General features: G+C 32.2%; 1 protein-coding gene across 1 annotated transcript in view; it reads left to right on the top strand.

Annotated features, from left to right (window-relative positions):
* LOC137923856 (glutaredoxin domain-containing cysteine-rich protein CG31559-like) overlaps positions 1–25232 on the top strand; it is a 102578-nt gene extending 77346 nt beyond the window's left edge. The window contains exons 3-5 of the mRNA XM_068767138.1: positions 4504–4737; positions 21338–21403; positions 24423–25232. Of these exons, the coding sequence (XP_068623239.1) occupies positions 4504–4737; positions 21338–21403; positions 24423–24599 (477 nt within the window). The 3' untranslated portion in view covers positions 24600–25232. The remainder of the gene's footprint in view (positions 1–4503; positions 4738–21337; positions 21404–24422) is intronic.
* The last annotated feature ends 459 nt before the right edge of the window (positions 25233–25691 follow it).

Below are 25691 nucleotides of genomic sequence, written 5' to 3' on the forward strand. Positions count from 1 at the left end.
GGCGTTTATTGTTGGCACTTTGAACTTTTGTTTTATGTTGCTTTGTTGATATTAATTTGTTTTGTTATGCGCATCCGACTTAAGTCTTCAAGGACATTTGCAAATGTGGCCTTTATGATTACGAGGAAGTATTTTTTGCGATAAATCACCAAAGGGTAAAATATACGGACTCCATAGATCGTTTACTAACTCAGGTTTACTTATAATTTTTTGATTAGGTATTTTTTTTTTAATTTTTAATTTATTTTATTCGGAGAACTAATATGTGTAAGATATTACAAACAGGATTATCTTAACATTAAATATATTACACTATACAACGCCTTTACACATAATTCTAAGTAATATTTATAGGTACGGAAAAACTGCCCTAGAAAAAAAGAGGAATAAATTATTTTGTTGCTATTTTAATTTTTTTTCTATGCGAATATAATATACATTAATAAGTTAGCAGGAGCAAAGGTCGCTCAACAGTAGAGGACTAAGACTAGCGACTGTAGGTCGCGGGTTCGATTCTCGGAATACAGTCTTATATAATTGACACTTTTTGCATTAATTATGTAGGATTGTTTATAATGTAATAAAACATTTCCGTTTTTAGAGCTCTGATCTTTCTTCTTCCAGCTGCCAGTCACAGCAGCGTTTTATTATTATTTACAATTTTTCTTCTAAGTAAACACTGTTATAGATATCATCGGGGGAGGTCGATGTCTCGTGATGGGCCTTTATGGGCTGAAATGACGACGACGAGTAAAATAGTAGTTAGATATTTTTTAAAGTTTTTGCTGTAATTATATCATTTTTAAAGAAATTTCTTTTGTGTACACATTTATTTAAGTATATTCTATATATTACAAATATAAGTTGTAAATATTTTTAGTATAAAACACGTATGCGTATTAGAAAATAGTGAAAATTTTGTTAGCCCGTCCGCACATTATAAACAGCTTTAAGACCTATATTGGCCGTGAAAGTAAAGAGCGTCGCATGGAGCGGGAAAGCAGTCATTTCGCCACCGCGTATAGGACATTCATGACACAAGTTATCACGGAATTAGCGGTGAAAATGGTCAACGGACAACGAGTGTTGCCGCGTAATACATGCTAATATATTTTCTCTTTTGGTTTACAGTTGCAGCTAACGTTTGCATACTACGTTTTATTTGTGTATCTTGTCTGGAAGCCATTGTAAACTTGTACAAATCTATTTGAAATAATCTTCTAAATATTCGCAACTCCAATTACTAGTTAAATTTAAAATTATTACTCTAGTTAAACTTTTATACCGTCAAAACTATAGTCATTCCAATCTTATAATAAACAAAAAACATTTACAAAAATCATTTTTGTAATTTTTTAAGACTGTAGTGATAATTTGATTATACTGTCACTGTAATATTTTATAGTGAACATGATATTTTCTGTTTGTTAAAGCCTTATACGATTTTTTGATATATGAATTATCACTTTGTTTTGTGTCATAATACTCTTGTTTCTACGATTTTCTTCGTGAATTTTCTATTTTTTCTTTCCATTCAAATCTTTTTCAAAAGTTGGCTTAAGTAAAATATGAATAAAAAAGTATTCCAATCCATTTTCGAGTTTTCACTTTAGCAATGTATTTGCTGTTGTAATGTACCTTCCGGAACTCGAAACAGGGACTTATGGTGATTCGGTTAGATAGACATTTAGTAAATACATCTGTACTGCCAATGCCACTGACTACATTGCTCGCTTAGCCTAAAGCAAGTAACAATAGTCAGACCCAAACCTAAGTACGAAGCGTTAGGAATGAACTTATATCTAAAGCGGTTCCGGTCTGACTGTATATTCTAACACTTCCTCGGGACCTAGGCTTGAACCATTATTTATTATACCATTATTATTAGTTATTACACCGGAGGTAGAAGAGAGATTTGGAGACTGCTGACTTCTTACGTCGCTAACAAAAACGCTCGGCTTTATCTGTCATATGATACGTGTTTAAGTTTCCGATTCAAAGGTACCCAAGAAGGATGCATCACGGCTTGATCGGTTTACTACCAGTTCATTGGGAGAATATTATGGTGTGTACTATAGAAAACAACGATCAACAAAGCTAACATCTTTTGCCAATATCGAAGGATTAGAAAAAAGGCACTTGTGTGGTTTTAGAACCTAAAAATCTGGGACTAATTTAAAACGTTATTTTATGTACAATATAACACGAGAACGATCATTGCTTGTCTAACAGGATATTACGCAAATGTGCGCACAACACACGAGGATTTGTGGTCAACAGTTTAACGACCGAATATTGCGCCAACCTATTCAGGGTTGACGCCAATCTACATTATATCAAGGTTTATCTTTTTAAAAATATTAATTGGATTCCATAATTGAACTAGGCTGCTGGGGTCATACACAAAGGTGTCAAATTTGGTGTATTGGAAAATAATCTCCAAGCAGCCTTATATCAATTTTGTATAGAATTGAATTGAGTTGATAATATTGAAAATATGGCACGTCGAAGTTTTTTTCATATTATAAGTATAATCTATGCTACGAAAATGTTTTTATATAAGAAATAAAATCTGGTAAAACAGTGTGTTAGTGTCAATAGTAAATAGTGTCTCATAGTAAACTATAAAGAACTAAAATGCCTAATACTTTTTGTTACATCTGCTATTGACTTTTAAAGCGTGTTCTTTACCAATGCATCTGCACATATTGTAACATGTAGTTTTGAATATACTTGGTGTTGTAATCAACAGGTGGAATATTTTGTCTTTTCGAATATAAGTATATCTTTTACGATGAAATGAAATTAGTCACCTATGCGATGTCTTCAAGCAGCTTCATCATTCCAGCCTTAGGACGTCCACTGTTGGACATATGTCTCCCCCGTCCAGTATCTTCCAACGACCTTAACAAGGCTGTCTATCCACCTCGAGGGTAATTGGGCTACGCTGCATTTTCCAGTCGGTGCTCTACTTGCTGTCACTTGCTGCAAATTTTCTGTCCTACTTGCCAACTTGCCAATTTACTGGGTCATGTCAGTTACTTTGACGTACGATGGATGTTACAAGCTGTACGTGGTGGTACGTGGTCTGTTCTCCAGAACCGTGCTACCTCAGCCACAATCCGATCTGTTCTGTACGCTAAATGTCTCGTCTATTGCCACTTAAACTTCCCAATTAGCTAAGCTTTCGGTTATTTTCGTTCGCCCACAAATCTCCTGATTTCAGATTGGATCTCGTAAATCTTTGGCATAGTTCTCTCCATGACTCGTTGAGAAACTAAAAAATCTTATAAAAATGTATTTTTTTTCCGTTACATGACCACAAACTAGAACGCTAACCCTGTTTGACAGTAGCTATATAGAAAAAGATGCAACATAGACGTGCTAAAATTATGCCATTACGATTTTGTTTATTCGTAGCTCGAAATTTGTATGCAACCGTCAAAGTTGACAGTCAGTCGATAATGAAACAAAACATGCCATGTTGAAAAACGACTAAGTATTTTAACGGGTAATCGATATCTATAAATTTCGATTCGAATTTTATAATTATTTTATGCACAATTTAGTATGTATACCTTAATATCAGTATTGTTTTACTGTTTATAAGCCTTCCTAAAATTCTTGCGCCCTTTCTTTAACTTTTACCTCTTTTTTATTAAAGCCAAAAGGTTAAATTCGTGTCGACAATCAATTTGCTCCTATGGGACGTGGGCCCCACGTTAGGGAACAGTGCCTTACACCATTTAAAAGATTTGTTACATTTTACACAGGGTTTTAATAATTCATTATTTTATCACAAAGTGTCACGCCATCTACAACTAAAGGAATATTTTTTTTATGTTTGCGTTGATTTGGTTTCAAACATTATTAACATTGCTTTAACTGTTAAGAGATGTCGCTAATTTCCTAGTCAAAACTATTTTTATATGCATTCTTACCAATTCCTGGATAAACATCCTTATGCGTCTTTGGCTTAGCCTGACGTAGTGTCTAATAAAATAAATAGATGGCGCTGATTACATTTTATACGAATACGTACGCTTAAGACGGTTTTGGAGTTTACCTTATATTAATTTAATCACGTCGGCGGTGGATAAAGGAACCGCAAATGTTTAATGGAATTCATTAATGACATACTCAACCGTAACTTGGAGTGATCCTCTTCCGTCAACTTCAAAAAAAAAAGATCGTAAATGAGACATTTACGATCTTTTTTTCCAGTGTTTTATCATCAGGGGTCACGAATCCAAAAAAAGTCGCTGATTCTTAATCAATATTATATTATATTATACAACATTTCTAAATGAGTTGAGCAAATTAAAAAAAATTCTGGTCTCGTAGACGTTTTATAAATGTGTATAATCAATTATTCTAGCCTAAGCTGATTTTTTTACAACTTTAGTCTGACTTAATTGTCGTATATTAATGCCATTAAAATGTTGTGATTATTAATAAATTAATCACCATGATTTGAAAAATAATTAAAATTTATCTTTTCAGAGCTACAAAGAAAAAGATGCAGGCAAAGTCGTAGTGTATACTACTACGATGGGCATAGTGAGAAGCACTTATCAACGCTGCGTGCTTGTAAAGAAGATTCTCAGGAACCTTTTGGTCAAGTTCGAGGAGAGGGATGTGTTCATGAGCATGGAGTACCAGGACGAGATACGGGACAGGATGAAGAGCGATCAGATCCTGGTACCGCAGCTTTTTGTCGACGGACATCATATTGGGGTGAGTTTATATCCCGTTGTTATCTATGATAATTTGTAGTGCTACATGCGGTCTACATTTTACAATGTTTTAATTTTATGCATAGCAACTTTGCAAGTGCTATTCCGCATTACCATTAAAGAGTCAAGAAGCTTTATGAATAAATAATAGAGTAGCTTTAAATCGCGGTTAATATTTTTACAAATAAGCCGTCATTCACTTATTCTATACCTAGTCCCTGTCTATTGAAGTTACTGTCATGTAGCCGTGTAAAGTCTTTTTTAATAGATACTTAATAATACTTAATAATACTTAATAATGCTGCAGATCTACTTTATTAACATCACCAGAATATTAATATTATTAGAATATTATAATTTTAATACGAATTATTACAGTCGTTTCACCTAACTAATTCATTTAAATTAGTTAAGTGAAACTTTTTAAACTACAAATGACATATAAATTTCAAACCAAGTTAAACCAATGTATGCTTAATCTTCAAACGGTAAACTATATTGTCAATTCCAAAAATCGAATATGGTCTAAGGTTTTTTTTTATAATTCGTTATATGCAAAATATTTGACCTCCGTCGCGCTTTATGTTAAGCGATGGCAAGGTCCACGATGGTACATGATCGCCTAGAAAATACCTATTCACTCATGACTTGAAGAATGCAAAGCCGTATTTGTCATTTTATACTATTAATAAAACTCTATAAATCAAAGTTGAAATGACAAGAGGAAAAAAACACTGACCCACTTGGTGATTGTCGATACATTTACCATCAGAAAAAAAACCAAAGAGAAGAAACGTAATCCGCCATTTGTAATCCCTTAATCCTTTGTAATTAAAGCAACGAGACGACAAACTTCCTTATCTACTACCTCGCTCGTAAGGGTCGGTAGAAACAAGGATTTCATCTGTACTAAAGTGCCACATACCTAGTCCATTAAATTCGTAAACATACGGCTTTGTATGTTATTGCAGAGGTTTCATTTCTGTTCATTTAGCAAATTTTGAAATATTCTGATTTTAAATCCAGGTGCGATTGCAGTAACCACTTACTGAAAAAAATGTTTCAACGTACATTAATGAATATTTACTTTGATATGACATCGTATACTCGATATATCATGGGAGAGAGAAATCTATGGAAGAAGGCAATGCCCAATAGTGGAAGGACGTTTTGCGTTTGAAATGATAATGATATCTTTAATTCAATGACAGAAAAGAAAAAATATAGTACATTCTAACTCAACGTTTTCCTTTCCCTTTTTTAAAAATTAAATATAATAATCAAAGGTTTATTAAACGTTATTTGAAATTGTAAGTCATTACGAGTAACTTTTACGTTTCACAATTAAATAGCATACGATAGTTTGAATTTGTGGAGAAATAAATTAATCGCTGGAATAAATATTTACTTACGCATAAAAGGGATAACAAATCGCAAACACAATTGAACAATATTTAATTGCGATGCCGCCGTGTGAACATAGCGTGTTGCGAAAAAAAAACCACACCTTCGATGACATTTAAAGTCCAGTCGATTACGAAAGCACGTTTTTTTAGCTTATAACAGTTGATATTATCTTCTATCTATCAAGCAGTATGGTGTTTTATATTATTAGGCAAAATTCATAACAATATATACGTATAAAAATGATTCCCCATTTCTCTTGATTACAGTATAGCTTGAGAATGACTTAACCAACTTGGGCCAATAACCAATTTGTTTTTATAAAACTAAACTTACGCTGTTTTAACTTGCCGATCCTCCGGACTTCGTCGGTTGCTTTCGTTCGTCTACGGATTTCTCTAACTACAGATCGATTTAATTTCGGAGACAATTCTTTTCTCTTCAGTCTAATTCATATTGAATTAACCATCTTCTTACCGATCGTGTCATAGCATAAAAACGTTCATTACAATCTATTTCATTCATCATTTTTTTACGAGTTTCCTAATATTTGTACAAGGATCTAACGGAAAAAATGCGAAGACATTGTTTTATTTTAAAAAATATACTATATAATCTGTGCGATTTACAGTTCACTTTGAACTTCGCGCGTTTGAAAGATCACACGTTGGTAATTTATGTTGTAATCTAATATTTGCATCGATTAGTTTTTATAACCACATTTAAAAATGAATATTTATTTCATATTTAATCATTAAATGAACTGACCCCTCTGGAATATATTACATTAATTATATTTTCCTATTAAAAGCTACCAAGCTTTATAACTTCTGGCAGTTAAAAGTCTATCGACAGCTAGTAGTAATATATATAACACATAAAATACTAACTTCCTTATTTAAAACTTTTATTATTTCTAAATCACATATTTGGTAATATAATAATTAGAGTTAAATAGCAAAGATTTCTTTGAAAAAATTGGGTAATTATCGATATAGTTATAATGGACAATCAAAAAGATAAAAAAGACTTTTATCGTCGTTAACGTTGTTTGTAACATATATACTTTTTATATAGCTTACGTATGCCTTATATTGTAAAGCATATATATGCTTTACGAAATAATAATATTTAGCCGTGGTTAAGTCAATGTTGTTTTAATCTTGAGAATATAAGAGATTTATGTCATATTACTATTACAGCAAGAACTATTAAATGAACGACCCTGTAAATCCTCGAGATTTTCTTGTAAGATTCACACCCATCCTTGTGTGTCGGAGTCGATTGGTTTGATAAGTCTCTGTTAGATTGTAACATTCTTATTAAATTGCTGGATATATTCACTTCAGTTACTTGTGACTACAGTACGATTTTATTAATCTTCTGTAAACTGACGTGGCACGCTACATCACACAGTCGGATTCTTAGTTATCTGCATTATCGTTATTTCAGCTATAGGTCTACTACTACTTGTAGGGCTTCCTCATCGAATTACAATAGGATCATAAATAAGCGGCTCGCATCCGGTGTATTTCAATTACCTTTATAATGCCTGTCCACCTTGAGGGTGGGAGTCCTTAGCTGCGCTTGCCGATTCGTGTTGGTTATTCCAGACCCTTATGGTACCAGTAGCCATCTGTTTTGCGTGCTTTGTGGCCTGCGTTCTGCTGTTTTAACGTGCTGATTCGCGCAACGGTTTCTTTTCGTAAGTTAGTTAAAATTACAATCAAAATTCCCCATATCATCTTTGTGATATTTTAAATTGCACCATTGAAAATAAAGCTACGATGGTTCCAAGCGCGTTTTGATTTAGTAGAGCCCATAATAGAGTACCTTTTTTTGTTAGCATTTTTATGTTATCCTCAATACTGTACAGTCCGCGCACAGCTTCTTTACAACTGTTTATTTAATAAACAGTTTAAATCTATTGCTTGATGTTTCATAGACGATATACTATTATAGAGTTTATTGTAAATTAGTATAGTCCACAAATAAGTTATTAACTTCATGAAGCTTGGAGAAAGGTGTAATAAGCTTCTAATATTTTACTTCAAAATATGCATTAGGTCAGCTCTTAACTTAAGGTATTAATAAGAATTTTTACGTAAAAGAGATAGATAATTGAAAATGTGGCTTTAATCGGCCATTAGTGGTGAATTATTTTTAATTAGTAATTGTATTCACCATTAGCTGAAATTTATTTTTATTTTGACGGTTTTTTAGAAAGCTTTTTTAAGAAACATTTTTTGTAAAGCAACGTTAATATTATGTTATTTTCTGTTTAGTTACATATACTTAATTAAATCGAAAGCTGACAAATATAATCCTTATCTTAAATATTTATGTAATGTTTAAAATCATTATTACATTTAAGCTTTGTATTTAAATGATAATCCTCGCCGAGCCACAGTTGAAGTTAAATACTCGCAATATTATTATATTTCTGTTGGTTTTAAATTGTTAATGCAAGTTATACAATTACACTGTGTGCAATTAACTTTGTGGTAGGGAGTCGTCTAGAGTCAGGTGGCTGTGGGTAGTAATATTAACATTGTGATAATAACTAGGGTTGAGACAACAATATATTTACTATGAAAAGGGCGTAGAAAAAGTAATGATAATTTTTGATATTTAAAATTATTTAAATTTAAAATATACAACTTCTAAATTAATTCTCTATGTGTTCCAAGCTATTAATAATATTAAAACTGAGGAAATCATTGCTATCATATACTTTTGAAGTTACATAAAATTTGTGACAGACAAAATCACGGGCTCGAGATGTCATGGTTTACTATTCTATATTTTTGTAAGGAATACCATAATAATTATTTGATTAAGGTTAAATGCATAATCAATAAAAAGACGTAACTTCGCAGCATTCTATGATTCAATAAGCGGGTGCCAGATTCATCGCATTGTAAGGATGGCCGCCGGGTGCGGTGCTCATAGCTACGACTACGACCCGTGCAGCAGATTTAAAGAGGTCCTTGCAATGCATTGGTGTGTTCACCAACTAAACCAGATTTTAAATGCATCAAAACATTCCAGATATGAGCTGATTTTGTTATTAGGGTTAGTACTTGTTCACTTTAGCTGTGTCGACTTCAGGGAATAGTAAGCTCTGTCTTAAGATTTTTCATCAGTTAGAAGCATTTTTCGCCTCTTGGATTTTAGTTTTTTGTTATAAGTAGAGAAGACAGGATTTCTTATGTAATATATGACCAAAATGATCAGTTTCTGAATTTCTGTTGCGTTCGAAATGTCCGTTCTCTTATTACTGTATGCAACACTGATACATAGCTACAAGAATCCTAGAGTTTTAAGGATTGCTAGAGTTTCTTCAGCTTCGTTTTTTTTAATTAAGTAATATGACTGTCAAAATTTATTCAGAAGCCAAAATAAAGCTTGTTTATGAATTTAACATTACTATTACTATTAAGTTATATGTTTTTATGTAACTAGCAAATCCAAATTAACCTTAATTCATAATAGGAACGGATGTATGACGTAAATTGATTATGTCATATGAAACGGCTAAAAAAGGAAGCAACCTAAAAGAATTTATTAGTGTTTATCACATTTTTATCTCATTACAAATATGTATTTATTTTATCAAAAAACATATATAAATCATCATGTCTGTTTAATTAAAGCTATGGTAGAGTCGTTATCGTGCAGTTGTGAGGGAATTAGTAATATGATCTCGATATTTCATTAAATAATCGAGTTGCAACCCTACCTACGTGCTTGTACTGCAAACCACAAGTCATAAGAAACGCTAGTAGTCCTTATTGGAAGGAGATAAAGTAGGTTTTTGTTTGTTAGATTATATTTGTTAAACAAACTGTACATTCAAGTATAAACAACGAGCACCCGGCAGACATTCCGCCGCACATTGCGCCTTATTTTATTGCAGGCGTCTGTATTAAACGCTCGGCGCACACTGGGCTGTACAAATGCTCGTCTGATATATGTCGTCTGTCTATTCTGTTATCTTCGTACGATGACTTGGTGTATAGTTCTAGTAAATTCTATTCCTTCCAGATCATTCTCTTCAGTTCTTAATATTTTCTTAATATCTTCTAAAAAAAAGAAAATTTGACTAATTTATAAATAAAAAAATATATATTACGATTTCTCAAGAAACTACTCGAAATATTAGACGAAATGACTAAATTACAGTGATGTCGTAAAAACTAACGAAATTAGTTTCGTTTTAAATTTATTAATATTTTAATAAATTCAGTTAGTTTGTGTAATCAAAACCAAATTGCATATTAATAATATGAATATCCAATGCTAATTAAGTAATTTGTTATATTCAAGGCAAAAATCATAAGCAGTAATATCTCATGATTTAGTAAAAGCAAATGCTCTTTGACACTAGCCGAAACACATCCACTTTTATTCGGTAATCGGTCGGCAATTTTTAGTTGTGTTTTGGTCTTTTCATTCCTTATTCGATCTCGTAGAGAAATCTTGAGCATAACCGTCTTCATGGCACGTTGAGCAACTGCGAGCCCGCTAATATGACAAGAAGTACGTACATAGCTTTGACTTAAATTACCAAATTGTTTTCGCAAGTAATAAAGAATACTCTTCTTTCATCATTAAACAAAAAACACCCAACACTATTGGCGAAACCTGGTGTTAATGTTGGTCCAAATATAAAATCATGTCATGGCCATTTTACAAATATTATGTCATAAGTTACCTTCGATAGTTATTAATGATGATTAATAGGTTTTTATGTAATGAGACAGACGTTTATATGTTTCACTGTAATCCGATCCTTTTTCAACTAAAGCGTCAAATCGATAACCGCACGAGCCCTCCACCTGTTGCGTTAGGAGACGCGCTTACACAAACATACATAAGTAACACACACTAAGGTAAGACAGACTGGATAGATAGATAAGGTATCGGGCATGATCTACATATTTACTATTTACTTAAAGTTTTATAATAGGATACACATTTTTTTAGGTTAGGACACATTTAGATATAACGAAATTTGGTACACAGTGCACACAGATTACACACGCTAATATTATTTTACAATAAAGAAATGATATATTAAAAATTAAAGTTTGAAACACGAGAAAACAGTCAAATAAAAGAAAAAGATGTGTTAGAACTAAGTTTATTCAGGAAGTCTAAAATTACTATATTAATTAGGTTTGTTGGACTTTATAATACAGTTTTCGGAAGTACACCACTGATTGTCTACATTGAGGTAGTGTAATATTTTTATCTAAGTGACTAGGGTTTACAACACCGGGATCCCGAAGAATAAACAAAAATAAATAAATAAAAAATACAGGTATTTTGGTATTACATTATACAAACAAAACGCAAGTTATTTATATTGTTTCATAAATACTTTCAATTTAATTATATTTTTTGCTTATTTAATTATATAATTACGTATACGGCCATACGAGTCTATTATATATAACATAGAATTTAAAATGTATGTACTCTTTTTACTTGCACGTTTTTTTTGTATCTATCGCCTACTCTCTATACAATAAAATAAATAATGTCAACTCATTTCAGCACAATATTTATTGGATTTCATAAATTACTTGTTAACAAGTCAATATCATAACTGAGCTAAGTAAAAATATAGCTAGTATTTTTTTATTCATAATGCTGGTTTTAATATCGGTATCCCGATATTTCAAATATCAAATACCTAGAAGTGATAATCTAAAAAATATTGCACAATTATTTTATAGTCTATGCAATTTACAACTTTAATTTACAGTCTTTCATCATTTTCTATCATTCATCTTATGTATAAAAAGTCTTTTGTAGACAACTATATACGCTTTATATGAACTCTATTGCTATACCTCTGAAATCCCAGATAGTAAATTCAAAAAAGTTCACCTAACTAACATTAGTAAAAAAAGTGAAATAAAAGATATTTTTGTATACTATTATAGCTTGGGAATGAATTACTCTAACTGTATTGGGAACGTTTATAGAAATTTTCATCAAGAAAATCTGATGAATTTGTTTTGGGCTCTTCACAGATCCGGACATATTAGGAATCCTCTTTGCTTTATGTTGATAGATGTGATTACAGGGCAGCTCGATTTGATTCTAGTAAGGTTCTACTTGCATTGTTCGTAGTACGTACACAAGTTGCCAGTATAAATTATTAAAAATATGAAATATAATGAATAAACGGATAAATAAAAACCTTTCGGCAAAATGAAAAACCTGATAAAATTTCATTGTCTGCTTGTAATGAAATTAATATCTGTTAATTATTTAAATTAAAACACTATAATGTTTATTATAAAAATCTTTTTCAAAAAGGTCTTTTACTATTGTAATGTACTAATAAAAGTCTTTTTTGTAGATGAACTAAGGAGAAAATGAATAATATAATTAATATTTTATTTTAGTAATTAATACTAATGAAAGCTTTTTTAAATTATACTTAGTTTGATTTCAACTTTGCTCTTATGAAGTGAGATTAGCAACGTTAGGCCGGTAATAGGAATTGAATAAGCTGAAGTTCGATCCTGTATACGTACGTATTGTATCCTCCTGTATATCCTGCGTACATACGTATTATGTATTTATACACTTAAATCAAAATGCTAAACGCATATCGTGTGACAGTTCAAGCTTTTTGTGTTGTGCGTTGTTACTTCATGAATGTCCACCCAAGCAGCATAAGACCAAGGCAGCTGATCCTGTAAAAAAATAACATAAAATATAGATGTAAATGTATAGAGACATTAGTAACGGCCCAACCGCGAATCTCGAGGCAGCTATCAAGCTCTTAATTACCTAACGAGTATTTTAGACTAAGTGCTTTCAGCGTTTTGGTTCATCCAATTGAAGGAAACTGTAAATACCAATAATTAAATAGTGACAGTCTGTAGTACAGACCACAGACCGGCAAGCGCAGAGTAGGATGATCCATCAGGAGAAGAGATTACCTTGTTTAAGTTGACGTCCTTTTGCTGAAATGATGATGATAATGATAATGATTGCCGTCTGCTATTAAAAAACTACTATGCCACTATTAAATACATACTGTGCTATCTCCAGCAAACTCACTGACCTAAATATTATTGTTTATACTTCAAGTAGAAAAGATTTGGGACGAATGAGACCAACTGAAGAAATCTCTTATTTAAAATATATAAAATTAAATACGGGTAATTTTAGGGTCTCAAATTATAACTATATACTGACAGTAACAATCTATAAATATCTTATGATCTTGCTTAAATACCGTAAAATTGCAGTCAGATTTGTTTCAAAGGTATAAACGAAGCCATTTTCTGCATTTCCCCACAGACTCTTCCGAAGAGGATTTCCTTCGAAAATGTCTCTACGAATTTAATAGTACGTGTCGTATTATCGTTGAAATGATTAATAAATTATTATTTATCGCAAAATGATTTCTGTAAAATAATATATTTTTTTAATCATTTTTTATGTGTGGTTTAATTCATCTAAATTTTGACGTTTACATAATCATTTAGAAATTAAGCTCTTGTACTCATATTGCGTGTACATATTTATACAGTAATATCCCCATGGAAATTGCAATGTTTAATTGAATGGAAGACATACACGTTATCGATGTTATTGACTCGATCATTAATTAGCTTTCTCCGGGAGCATCAATAATTACGAATAAATACTAATTAATACGTTAATTGCTGGCCATTATAAATTCAACTGGTAAATCTGTTATATTATGTGTTGATAACTAGGTTTTAACATTAACGTGATTAAAGCTTGTCATTAACGATAATTGATTATTAAAAGTGTGGAACAACATTTTATTTACTTCAAATAATATAACATGTGTGTTACTGGAAATATATTTTTTTTGCTTATTGCTTATAGATGTAATTATTGTATAGGGATAATTACAGAGTATTTTCCTGATGAAGTTAATGATGTTAGCCCTAAGGCTTTTACAATTTCATCTCACATGAGGTTTCGGAACAAAAAAGTGCGTAAACTAAACGACCATTTGCTACCCATTAATATATGTAATGTATGTTTCAAAATTTATCTCACAATTAATAGTTTCAAAATTAATAATTAACTAATAATAATTAAATGATATGCTGAACAAAGAAATTTTGAATTTTGAATATTTTTGAAATAGCTAAAATCAGAAAATAATTCACTTAGGAACTTCTAGGCTTCAACAGCTCCTACACTAATATGATACGAGCAGTTGTAGCCCCGTGGCAGACGACAAAGACTTGCGATCGTAAGTCTAGGGTTCTACTTCCGAGATATAGTTGTATATATAAAGGTCTGTACTACAGACACACTTTGTGCATTAAATATATGGAATTGCCAGCAGGGATGGGCGAATGTGTGATGGGAAACCCGGCGCCAAGCGTAGCGATTATGATATATCTTTGGGTGGTGGTTTAGAGCCATAGAGGCCCACTGCAAGGTGTACACCTTGCAGTGGGCCTCTATGGCTCTAAACGACGACGACGACTTTAATGATCTAAAAGAATCAACTAATACTAATTATATAGCTTTGTAACTATTTTATTTTACCGATAAAAATGAAAAACGTTATGTTTATGTCACGGAAAAGATTTATATACGTCGCGACCAAATATCTTCTATATCGTTTAACTAATTACTATAACAAATGGTAAGTATATGTGGCTGTTAAATTAAGTTTATAAACACTATATAGAATATAAACTGACAGGACGATGTTTACCTTGTTTACCAAGTATAACAATACAATGGTAAAAACATAATTCCAGGATGCTTGAAGTTAAAATTTGTTTACTGGAAAGTTCACAATGTATTTCACTTGGAACACGCGTGTACAAATCGCATGCATCGGTTTCGTATTACGAAATAAAGTAATTGAAGTTCCAATGTATTTACCTTAACTTCGATTGAGTGCGATATTGGATACAATGTATCTGTAATGAAACAGGTTCATATATAAATGCAGTAAACACATTTATTACATATGTATATCAAGTACTCTGTATCATATATTCAGGGACTGATAAGACTGGATTTCGAAACACTTCCACTTTCTATTTTTCTTGGTAAATATTTTAGTCCAACGCGGTTCTTGAAGAAATCGCCTTCTACAATAAGACCGCCATTGTTGTTTCATTTCGTCGGTTTTATATGATTTTATTTCTTTTTCTGTGCTTTTATGTACAATTAAGTTAATAAATATAAAATGAGTTTACACTGGTAGTTGTAAACTACTTTTCGTAAAAACTATGGAGTTGTTGTTTTGAAAGTACATAAAGGGCATTTAGCCTTGATTTTAATTACATTGGATTTCAATAGTAAAAATTACAGACACGCTATGCTTTTTATTGTATTTAGTAAAATACCCGAATAATAATTCGAGCAGTGGTAGCTCAGCGGTAGTGGACTGGGACTTGCGATCGTTGATCTTAGGTTCGATTCCCGAGATAAAATATAATAAAAATCACACTTTGTGCATTAATAATAAAGGGTTACCAATGCTCACAGACAAGCTTCTAGAGAATACGCAGCAACGTTCTCTGCTTATCATAATATCGCAATGTGATCTCCAACCACCAACATGGCGATTATGGTATAACTCCCTTAGATGTCTTTGGGGAAGGTTTATGCCTTGCAGTAGGCATCGATGATCTGAAACAACGATACATAATCTTGATTCAAAGACATGTAAAACATTTAGCTCTTGTAATGATAGATCCGTAGATTCAATTTCGATATAAGAATTCGTATTAAGGATTACATTACACGTGATCAACCAATGACGGAAGTTGTAATTTTAACGCAATAAAAAAAACGGGTCGCAAAAAAGGAAAAATTTATTAGAACGTGAATGACTCGATGTTGAAAACCGTTCCTTATAGGGTTGTCATAGTGCCTTAAACAAAGGTCGAAATAAAAAAGAACCGAAAAACAATTTTATATGTTACAATGGCAACGTAGATATATTTTTGTTGTTGAAAATAGTTTGCTTGATTGTGTTATTAATTATATAAGGTGTAAGTTGGTAGAGGTCTGAAGGAGCTTAGTCTAGACTTCAATATAGTAATTAACGTCGTGCGCTACCCCGGCAGCGTCGGTTCAGGTCGTTACAACAATTGTTCCTTCGGATTAATGAAATATGGCGCTGAACAAATGGCGTGACAAAGTGCCTAAAGGTTATATAATCAATAAAGCCTTGTCAAGGCCTTATACTAGGCTTTTGTTCAGCTGTGGTCCTACGGTAGAAATATTTATAATAATTAGTGACCAAGTTGACGTTCAATTATAAATACATATTGGATCATAAATATATATAATATTTATTGACATTAAATTTATTATCAGTGTCTACATGGACAAAAAACGAGCGACCAAAAAACGCTTTTTCGGAGCGAAAATCTTCAATGGCATTACACAGTCTAAAAAAGCACTAAAAGAAAATGTGAAATGATTATTTTACAATTAGTGCTAAAGTTAAAGAAAAAAGAACTTTAAGCTTTATTTATTAGACAATAAAATTTTCTTCAATAAAATGAACTTTGGTTGTTTGGTGTTGTCAACCCTAATTCTATAGCACGCGTGTGCGATCCTATCCACGTGCTAGACCGGAGACCTTGACCGAGTCCCGAGTCCCGTGCTTTGCCCGTCCGGACTCCATTAATCGATACAGCAGCCCGTACAATGTATTCAAATTGTTTACTCAATATATTTTGAAAACGGCATAATTAAATTAAATATTTCGAGCAATATGAAAAAAAAAATCTTAGATATATTTTCATAATTTAAATAATATGAAATACTAATTAAACTCTAAATCTATGTAAATAAAAATAAATACGTGTTTTTTTATAGACAATGTATGCAGTTTGATTGTTTCCCACAAGGTGCACAGACGAGTTTATTTAAGGTCGTTGGAAAACGTTTGATTCTGGCCGTTTCCTACCGGACCTATTGGAAATCTCTGGGGAGGCTTAAGTTCAGAAACGGCCGTCTAAGGCTGAAACATTACATATTTTCCTTGGTCGCCGTAACTTGACTACTGATTTCATTCATCTTTTTTATAAGTTTTACACAGTATAGTATACTATACAACATTTTTTCCTATTGGAATGCGTTTTGCCTTTGGCAGATATAATCAAACTCTACTGAAATAGCTTAAATCTAATACAAAAATAAATTTTAGTAAGTTAGACTTATTTACTATTTAAGTTTTCTCCTAATGATACTGGTAGTCTGGTAATAGTCATAATAAGACAGGGTCTTAAATACTTTCATCTTTTCCTCCGTGTATTTTAAGTTCAGTACCTTAACATCCAGTTACTTGAGTCAGTAAAAAATTTACTTGTAATTTGTCTCTATACTTGTTCGTCTCTTAATAAAATAAAATAAAAAAAAACAATAAAATAAAAAGAACAATAATAGTACGATGTAATTTTCAAAAAAAGAACCAAAGAGTAAGAGTAAAAGGGAACATTAATTAAAACCCATTAGATGTTTAAACACACGAGCTGTAATTAAACGCTAGAAAAACATCGCGTGTGATTCATTGAGGTGCAGAGTTTCTAAGGAGGACAAGCGGGGATACTTCGCAATAACTACGTTTGCTCTTTGCTACCTTTGCGTTTTCCGTCGCCATCTTGTTTGTTTTAGAGCTATACGAGTTGTATTTTAATTTGCGCTGCTAATATTTATAATGGGTCGGTTACAAAATGAGTTACACAACGAGGCATTGAAAAAATTGTTTTTATTTTTTATATATTTTTTGTTAAATTTGCCACAAAAAAATATTTCTGACTATCTTTGTATACAGATGCTTGGTTATAGTAGTAAAAGTTTTAATAAGTTGAATGTACTTTGTAGCAATTAATGTACTTATTATTTTTGGTCCAGGACTAAATTATTTCAGAGATCGTGAATGTCATATATATAATGATTAGCAATAAAAAGCGTTATCAAAATTCGGATTAGTGATGGCGAGATAAACATATGTACCTTATGTAGACTATATATGAAGTACCTGATCCTTAATTAATAAAGATCAAGATGGTGTAGTGACCCACTTTATGAGGAAAATTACGTAATATGTACGTATGTAATATGTATGCATTATAGAAAATATTTGACCTGATCTCGTTTGACCCGCGAATAAAAGGGTTGCCAAAACCTGGTCTTTTTTAAAAATTTATAAGTATGGGTCGACATTAATAGATTTAAACTAAAAAAATCGTTTTATACAGGTCGATTGGTGAATATATTGTTTATTAGCTGTCGAATAATGTATGGTCCTTTACAAAAGCCAATAGTTTCAGAAATAAAAAATGATATAATGATATTATAGCAAGAAAAAGCGTTTTCATGGTTCGCATTACTTCATTCATAATATTATTAATTCTTGTTTTACTATCTGTTCCAGCAGTATTTGTACTGCTGGAAGCCAGTCGTATTTCAATACAAAAAATAAATTATTGGAAAAAGACTTAAAGGCTTAAAAACTTTTTGCTGAAAAATGATTCACCACTTTAAGGCTTTTACACCTAATACCAATCACCCTGTATGTCAAGAGATGTATAACGTCACATCGTGAAATCTCTCGCCACGCACTGAAACATTCCTCATAAGATACATGACACTAAGCAAATAATTACGAGAAGAACCTTCGCGCTCATTAAAGTGACTGGCTATCAAAGGTCATATGTAATTTGTAATACGATACGCTAATATAAGCTATTACAACACATTGAATGCTCTTTATGTCAATAATTGAATTATACGTGTTATGACACGAACGTCTTGATTGCGTTGAAGTATTGGTTACAATGTTGATAAAATAAAATTTATGTAAATAATAAGTGTCTCGTTAGAATTTATATAGTGAAAAGTAATATACCTTTCGCATTTCTGTAAAAACGTCACCATATTCGTTTTAAGAGTGATTACATTATTTATCGATTATCATTATAATCAATCACTCTCTATATATTTTATTTGTAAACATAAAAATGAAAACAATGAATAAATTTTAATTACTACGTTCAAAAATATAAATCAGATTTTTCTGCAATGTAGTGTAATGGCCAGAGAAATGTTTTAGTTTTGACTACATTTACTTATTCTTCTGTTCAACTAATGCTCCAGCATAGCAGTGTCAACAGACTTTTGTTTAGTCGCGAATCTAAATTTATGTTGATTTAAACGAGGTCCTTACTTTCTGTACCTTTGCATTGTTCCGACAGTTTCACAGTCATAATCGTATTTTGGGTAGGCGATGTTTTTATTAATTTATTTAATTTGAAAAAGTAAGCAATGTGTGCGATTTTTAAAGCGTAGTTTTATTTATTTCACTAGTATCATCATTTCAGCCGTAAAATGAAAACCTCTCCCATAGATTTTCGATAAGATCGGTAGGAAGCTGCACTCAGCGTCTTTCCATGACTTTAACAAGGTTGACTATTCACCTCGTGGGTGCACTTTGAGTGGGAGAGGGGGTGCAGACAGGTTCAAGGACGCTCTACACCCACGAGGCTCAGGGGCTAAAGATCGAGGCGGCCATCGTTATCCATCGAACAACGGACACCCTCGGGCTATATAACAGTGTCTATAATGAGATGGTAGCGATATCACATCACACGAACTTGTGCGTGTATTACACGGACGAGGCTCAAGATGTGATTGTAAGATTTATTGATGTGCCGAATACAGCAACCGCCGCATAAATACGGGCTTACAACTTGAGGATGGCAATATGGAGTAGGGATCAGGAGTGGTCGCGCAAAACGTAGTCTTAAAAATTGGACACTGTTAGGGAGTCGTTAACATAGATTAAGAGACGTACTTTTTTACTTAAACACTGTAACATGCAAAATCCTAAGGAAAAAAATTGTAAAAGAAAGGCACTGATGTTAATGTCTGTGGGGCACTCTAATAATAAAAAAAACTCTATGGGTGCATGTCCTACTTTGCGTTTGTCTGTCCCTGGTCTCAACTAAAGAACCTAACCTAAACTTGTTGATATTGGAATAGAGATTAGTGCTCTCAGGAGTGATGATTAATTCAAAAAGAGAAGAAGTAAGAACTCCGGTTTTCACTAAATTTACAACTTTGTTACTGTGTAATAGCTTCAACTTTAAATTAACGTAAAATAGTTTGCTACTTGTATATAAAATAGGAAACAAATGTCGATGCTATCATAAATTACAATCTAGTCTATGATACATTATCAGGTCATTAATCTCCGTACTCGAAGATTTCTAATAATGTTTGCAGGAAAATTTGAAATTGAACCTAACTGTTTAGAGAATTGAGATCAAAATCATAAACAATTTATTTAGAAAAAGCAAAGCTCCATTAAACAAGTGCATCGCACATTGACCCAGATGAATTGAAACTTGACGATGCAACATAATGAGTGTTAAACCAAATTGCGCTCTACTTTGAGCTATTAAAGTTTAAATTGTTAGGTCTATGTTTGTAATTTTCCCAGAACATTTTCTCGAGCGTTCTCATAACAAACTTTAAAGAAAGCAGGTAAAAGTTTGCAGTTAACGTCAAACGGATTGATAAGTTGTAGTCTTTAGAGACGATCTTCTATCTTCGTAACTCGACCGGCGTCAAGTTTAATCGAGTCGAGACTTCTTTCTCTTCACCATAATTAGTTTGCAAACAAGAAGTTCTTTGCTACGGCTAACTTCACTGGTCGCTACTTGTTGCTAAACGGTTTCAAAAAACTTAAAACGTTTTCAAAGTTATTTAAAACTCTGTTTGATTTGCTCCACTAGCTTGTTTTTAATATCTAACAAATACTATTTTACACAAAGAGACTCATTTTTTCGCAAGAATCAGTCTCGGAAAGTGGTACCTTCCTGTGATTTTAATTTCGCTATCAAACGTGTGTGATCAATAATCATAGGTAAACAAATTATCTATTTAATTAAAAAACGAGTACACGATCGTACGCAAATTTACTATTCAAACCTTTGTAGCACTTTATCTAATCAATCGACTAAAACTAGATTATCTTGACTTAAAACTGACATCTATAGAAAATGTTGTATGTTATCTTATAAAACTTATTTTTGAGATGGACTGCAATATTTAATGTCTTTCTTTTCAATCAAAGTTCGTATTGATTTTAAAAAAGCAATTGAAACATGAATGTATTTAAAAAAATATTTTATCTTTTCCAGGATGCGGACACAGTGGAGAAGTTAAATGAATGCGGAGAACTAAGGAAGATGTTGAAGCCATATAAGGTATACTTACCATTTTGTACTTTCTTTACTTAATTTACTTCCGTTATTCATCTTTGTGGGGACGAAAACAGATGTTAGACTCACACCAGCTAAATCAATATGTGGTTCTTTCCGCTGCAGATATTCTTTAGTTAAAGAGTCTTTAAGAATTATCAGAAGATTTTTGATCGTGAAGAAACCTTTAAAAATACAACCACCTTTCGACGGAGATGATTGTTGGATTCAATATATTTAATGTACACCAAATTATCGTAAGGTTTAAGCAAAACGTTTTCGAGTAATGACCACGAACTGAGGTTGGCCTTAAGGTAAATCAACGACAATATCAAGGTTTCGAGAAGTTGCTATATGCGGGTAGCGCAAAAACGGTTAGAGTGGCGGTTTTCGGTGAAGCCTATATCCTCCAGTGAGTGTCTATCGACTGCTACGATGATGGCGATGAAGTGAAATTGTTTACGTGGAAATGAGGTTCGAACCTTTAAGACCATACCGACAACCAACCTTAACCAAAAATATTGACTTTTATTACAAACATTTTTCTCAAAATTTTGCCACGAAAATAAAAATAATTTCTTTTGTTATACCGTGTTATACAGTTATTAATTTATTTATTTACGTAATTATCGTCGAGTAAAGTTTGCCTCGATCTATCAAAATTACATCACGTTAACTCGATTTGTTTGAGCAAGGTTGGGCAAGGTTGGTTCTACCAATAATATTATGAGGCACTACGGTGGCTCTTAACGTGGCTAATAGAGACGTAGATTCAATTAAATTCTCAATTATCAATTCAGAAAAAAATATTATCATAAAAAACTCAATGATTTTCTAAGGACATTTTTATGTTAAAATTAAAACTTGATTTAATTTTTATTTATATTTATAATCTGCATAAGTTTACCCTTTAGTACGCCTACTCACTCAATTGCTATTTAACGTAAGCAAAGACAAAACAAAAAGATCAAAGATTAATTAAGAAAATCTTGAAACCGTAGAAGTAAAAAAGTTAATCTGATAGAACCCTTAGCAAGAAGCTCGTAAAAGTGGTAATTAGCGATGTCTCTGTGCTATTTTTAGTTAGCAAGCCTCGAGTGGATATTTTAAAGAGAAAATAAAGGCCTCTGACACTAACAAGACAGAATCTGTCACAATGTGATTGTATTCTCCTTAATTTCTTTAGTTTTCAAGGTAGTTTTATTTTTTTTTTGTAATCGCTCGACCTGTTTTATTGAAATTTTAAGATTATGTATATTTCATAATTATTTATTAACTATAAACATTAATTTACTACTTGATGTGATGATATCTTGTAAAAATATGCATTATTTAAAACACCTTAACACATATTTTTGTAATATCGACTACTATTGACGTAATGCAGTGAGCTATAGATTGTCGTGTTAGAGTTTGACCTTACTATTTTTACCTTTATGAAAACGCGTACCTCACATGTAATTAATTAATTATTTTATATTAAATACGATTTATATGTTCAGCTAGTTTTGTTAACTTTCAATAATACAATATAAAACAGACATTGTACGATCTAGATAAGGAGATAGAGGCTTTATTTTCATTACTTGCCTTTGTGCTGCTCAGCGTCTATTTATTAACTCACGTAAAAAACATGTAAACGGCAGCGGTCTTTTGACAACACGCGATTTCTTTCGCATCTGTCACAATTGTGAACATCTTACATTAGAGAGTTTGGCTCCGACCTTTTTAATCCGAACAGCAAAGGGTTAAAAAAGGTTGACCAAATATTTAGAAAGAATATCTATCTCGTGAGGGGTATTTTTTTCCCGAACCACCTTAATTATGGTTAAAGTATTTTTTATTAAAAGTCTCTTTTGGAAGAAGCCGTATGTATACTCTTATTAATTTCACGATAGACGATAATGTCTCTGGCCACTCGTCTGTAATATAAAAAAAATTATAAAACGTTTCTTTTCAAGTATTGAAACCTTTCAAAGGACTTAAAAATGTTACATTGAAAATTTTAAAGCTCTCAAAATTCTCTTTTGTTCTATTGACTTTGACCAACGGCGTTGTAGAATCTTTCTAAGCTTTCGTTCCCTGTAGGCTTTACTTTTGCCTGTATTGTCGCAACAGACTTAAAGTTGTCTCAGATTTATTCTTTTCTCTTTTCGCTGCTTAATTATTGGTTTTCTTTGTTCTTACTGAGGTTCGTAGCTAGTTGTCATTAGCTTTATTTTAACGTACTAGTCAAGATCTTTTAAAAGTTAATTATCAACCTTGTAATTTGTAGATTGGGATAAGTAGGAGACAAAATTATGATCTTGATCATTTATCACAAATATTAACTGTTTTGTTGTGTTAAGTTATCGCTTTTATTTTACATATGTACGGGTCTAGACGACTTGTGTTACGCGATAGAGTATATAATAATTACTAAAATTAATGGAATAGCATCAGTCGAGCCGTGATCGTCCATCTCAACCACAGTCAAAGCCAAGGTCCCGTTCTGGAGGCCGTTAAGCTACAAAAAAAATATAAAACTTCCTAATCAGGTAAAACGTGTAATGTTACCTTTTGAGACGAAGCATCTATGGGATTTCACACGTATAGTTACAGTATAGGGATTTTGCCACAGGGTCACTTTTACCTAAACTCTATGAAATGTCCGCCAAATCAATCTAAGAGCTGGATGGCGTCTGTATCCAGTATTCAAATAATATGTAGCGGAACAAGCTAGGCTCTTGGGTGAGCCTTCGAGCTCGAGTTACCATAAACGAGGTTCCGGCTAAGCACCATGTACTCTGGCCTCTAAACCCGTGAAACCTACAAATGCCAGTTGAGCAGTGATAATCCGTGACCAATAAATGTAACCTGGACTAAGCGCCATCAGTACTATGCTAACTCAAACCCACATAATGAAACGAAAAAAACATTTCGAAACCGTTATTAAAGACTTTATGCTTTAATCTTACTCGCTAGCATTTTACAAAAATAATTCAATAATCATTTCTCTGTCTTATTCTTTTCATATTTTTTCCAGAGTCCAGATGCTTGCAACACCTGCCAGGTTTGCGGAGGTTTCCGCTTGCTCCCCTGCCGCATCTGCAACGGATCAAAGAAGAGTCTTCATCGTAACCATTTCACCGCCGAGTTCGTGGCCCTCAAATGCATGAACTGCGATGAAGTCGGCCTCGTGAGATGCGAAGCATGCTCCTGAATTGTCTAAATAACAAATCTATGCAATTATACTCGTTTTTATAAAATTTTAAGTTGGAAATACGTATTACTAGAAATTCATGCGAATGCCTTACGTGCCTTGTTTCCATTTATTTTACTATTTTACTAGTAGTTAAATTCATTTATCGATGGTCTGATAAAATATTTCAACACAACTCTGGCTAAGTAATGAATTACAGAAATATGTGGTGATTTTTTAATTACTTGGTCGCTTTGCGAGTGCTAAACAGTTACAGATTCATAAATAGTTTCTATTTAAGTGGTAAATGTATTCAACTGTTTCAATTAAATAGAATAAAAAATAAGCTGTAATTCGAAAGTATTTACTTAATAGTATAAAATAAATCTAGGAGTTTTAATTTACTTGGGCATTCTCTCATGCAATTTTGTGTTATAAGTCAATGAACATTTTACACTTATTTACATTAGTAATGACGTAAGTATAATGTACATAGCATATAAGGTGCATGTGTATATGCTCATAGTAATAGAAATAGTATGCCATAATATAGATGCAATATATTTCTACTTTTATACGAAATCTTTTTAATCATATAATGTTTCACAAACTGCTATCCAGTAATCGATTGTTGTATTGGCAAATTAATATTTTGAACTAGCAATTTTTGGTTAAAGAGCCATCTATTAGTTATATACGGTACTACTCCAATAATGTGAACGATCGCTGTTTTCATTTCTTTCTAAAATTATACAATAAATATTTTTCATTTCACTTATTCTTGTTCAAATACGTTTAAGCCTTTATTTATCTATCCGCTGTCATGTTAACGTGACAGGAACCTAAGCATTGATAGTAAAAACATTTTTATATGCATGAAAAATAATCTTTTTTTTTCAATTTATTAATTACATGCGTACAGTTTATGAAATTTTGTAAATATTTCATTTAATAAATATTTTTCTAAATCATTTTTACTTTTTATTGTGTATGTTATAGTGACATCGACATGAAATTTAAAAACAAACAAAACTAGGCGTTGAATTGATGGTAGCAGTTGCCTATTCATCCGATGCCGACAAAGTTTTGATACCCATTTGGGGCATAATAAAC

This window comes from Battus philenor, unplaced genomic scaffold (assembly GCF_028537555.1).
Source record: "Battus philenor isolate CCGP_79_NKW_IND1 unplaced genomic scaffold, ilBatPhil1.0.hap1 SCAF_22, whole genome shotgun sequence".
In the NCBI taxonomy this organism is placed as follows: Eukaryota; Metazoa; Arthropoda; class Insecta; order Lepidoptera; family Papilionidae; genus Battus; species Battus philenor.